Consider the following 826-nt stretch of genomic DNA (forward strand, 5'->3'; position numbering starts at 1 on the left):
GGCGAGACTGCTTGAGGCCCGCGTACTTAGACTTAGGTGCACGTTAAAGAACACCAGGTGGTCGAAATTTCAGGAGCCCTCTACTACGGCATTCCTCATAATCATATCGTGGTTTTGGGACGTTAAACCCCAATAATTATTATCTATACAACCGCCGAAACACTACAACAAGCCGAGAAACGTTGCACGAAAGGTATAATAACTTACCGCTCGACGCAGACGCTAACCAGAGTCATGACGGACGCGTAGAGTGCCATGACCTCGATGAAGCGCAGTGCGCGGCACATGCCCAAGCCCAGCTCCCAGCCGCGGTTCCGGATGAAGAGCACGATGTCCGGCACGCACGCCAGCAGTATGGTGAGGTCGCTCAGTGCCAGGTTAAGGATGAACAGGTTGGTCACCGAGCTGCGCATGTCTCGGTCGCCAAGGACGGCGCACACCACAAACGCGTTGCCCAGCACCCCCGATATGCCGATGGCGGCGAATAGCGAAGCCAGCGTGGCGATCGTGGCAGGCGAAGCCACGGGTTCCTCCGTCGCCATCGACACGCTCGGCAGAGTTCCGTTCGTGACGAAGGTCGGCGAGGAAGCCTCCAGCAGCATGTTCTCGGTCGGAGACATTGGAGGTTACTGTGTAGTGCGCGCTCTTGAACGCGCTACAAGTGTTGGGATGAGGGCGTTAAAGACTGGCTCGCGCTCCTCCGCTCATTCGTCGTGAGCGACTCCTTCAACGACGCATCCCAAATTGCCAAGGGAGACACAGCTGAGCCGTTCTGAGAAGGGAATACCTACACAGGCGCTGTACGACTGGACGAAGGAGATGGGAA

General features: G+C 56.9%; 1 protein-coding gene across 1 annotated transcript; it reads right to left on the bottom strand.

Moving 5' to 3' along the window:
- Positions 1–203: 203 nt before the first annotated feature.
- LOC119385964 (neuropeptide receptor 15) lies at positions 204–620 on the bottom strand. The gene has a single exon (XM_037653321.1). It carries the CDS (start codon positions 618–620, stop codon positions 204–206), a length of 417 nt encoding a protein of 138 aa, XP_037509249.1.
- Between the last annotated feature and the right edge of the window lie 206 nt (positions 621–826).

The sequence above is a fragment of the Rhipicephalus sanguineus genome, chromosome 3 (assembly GCF_013339695.2).
Source record: "Rhipicephalus sanguineus isolate Rsan-2018 chromosome 3, BIME_Rsan_1.4, whole genome shotgun sequence".
Lineage (NCBI taxonomy): Eukaryota > Metazoa > Arthropoda > Arachnida > Ixodida > Ixodidae > Rhipicephalus > Rhipicephalus sanguineus.

What these genes read in the sequence shown, in the direction of transcription:
- LOC119385964 (XM_037653321.1), bottom strand. Translation starts at nt 620, where the DNA reads ATGTCTCCGACCGAGAACATGCTGCTGGAGGCTTCCTCGCCGACCTTC.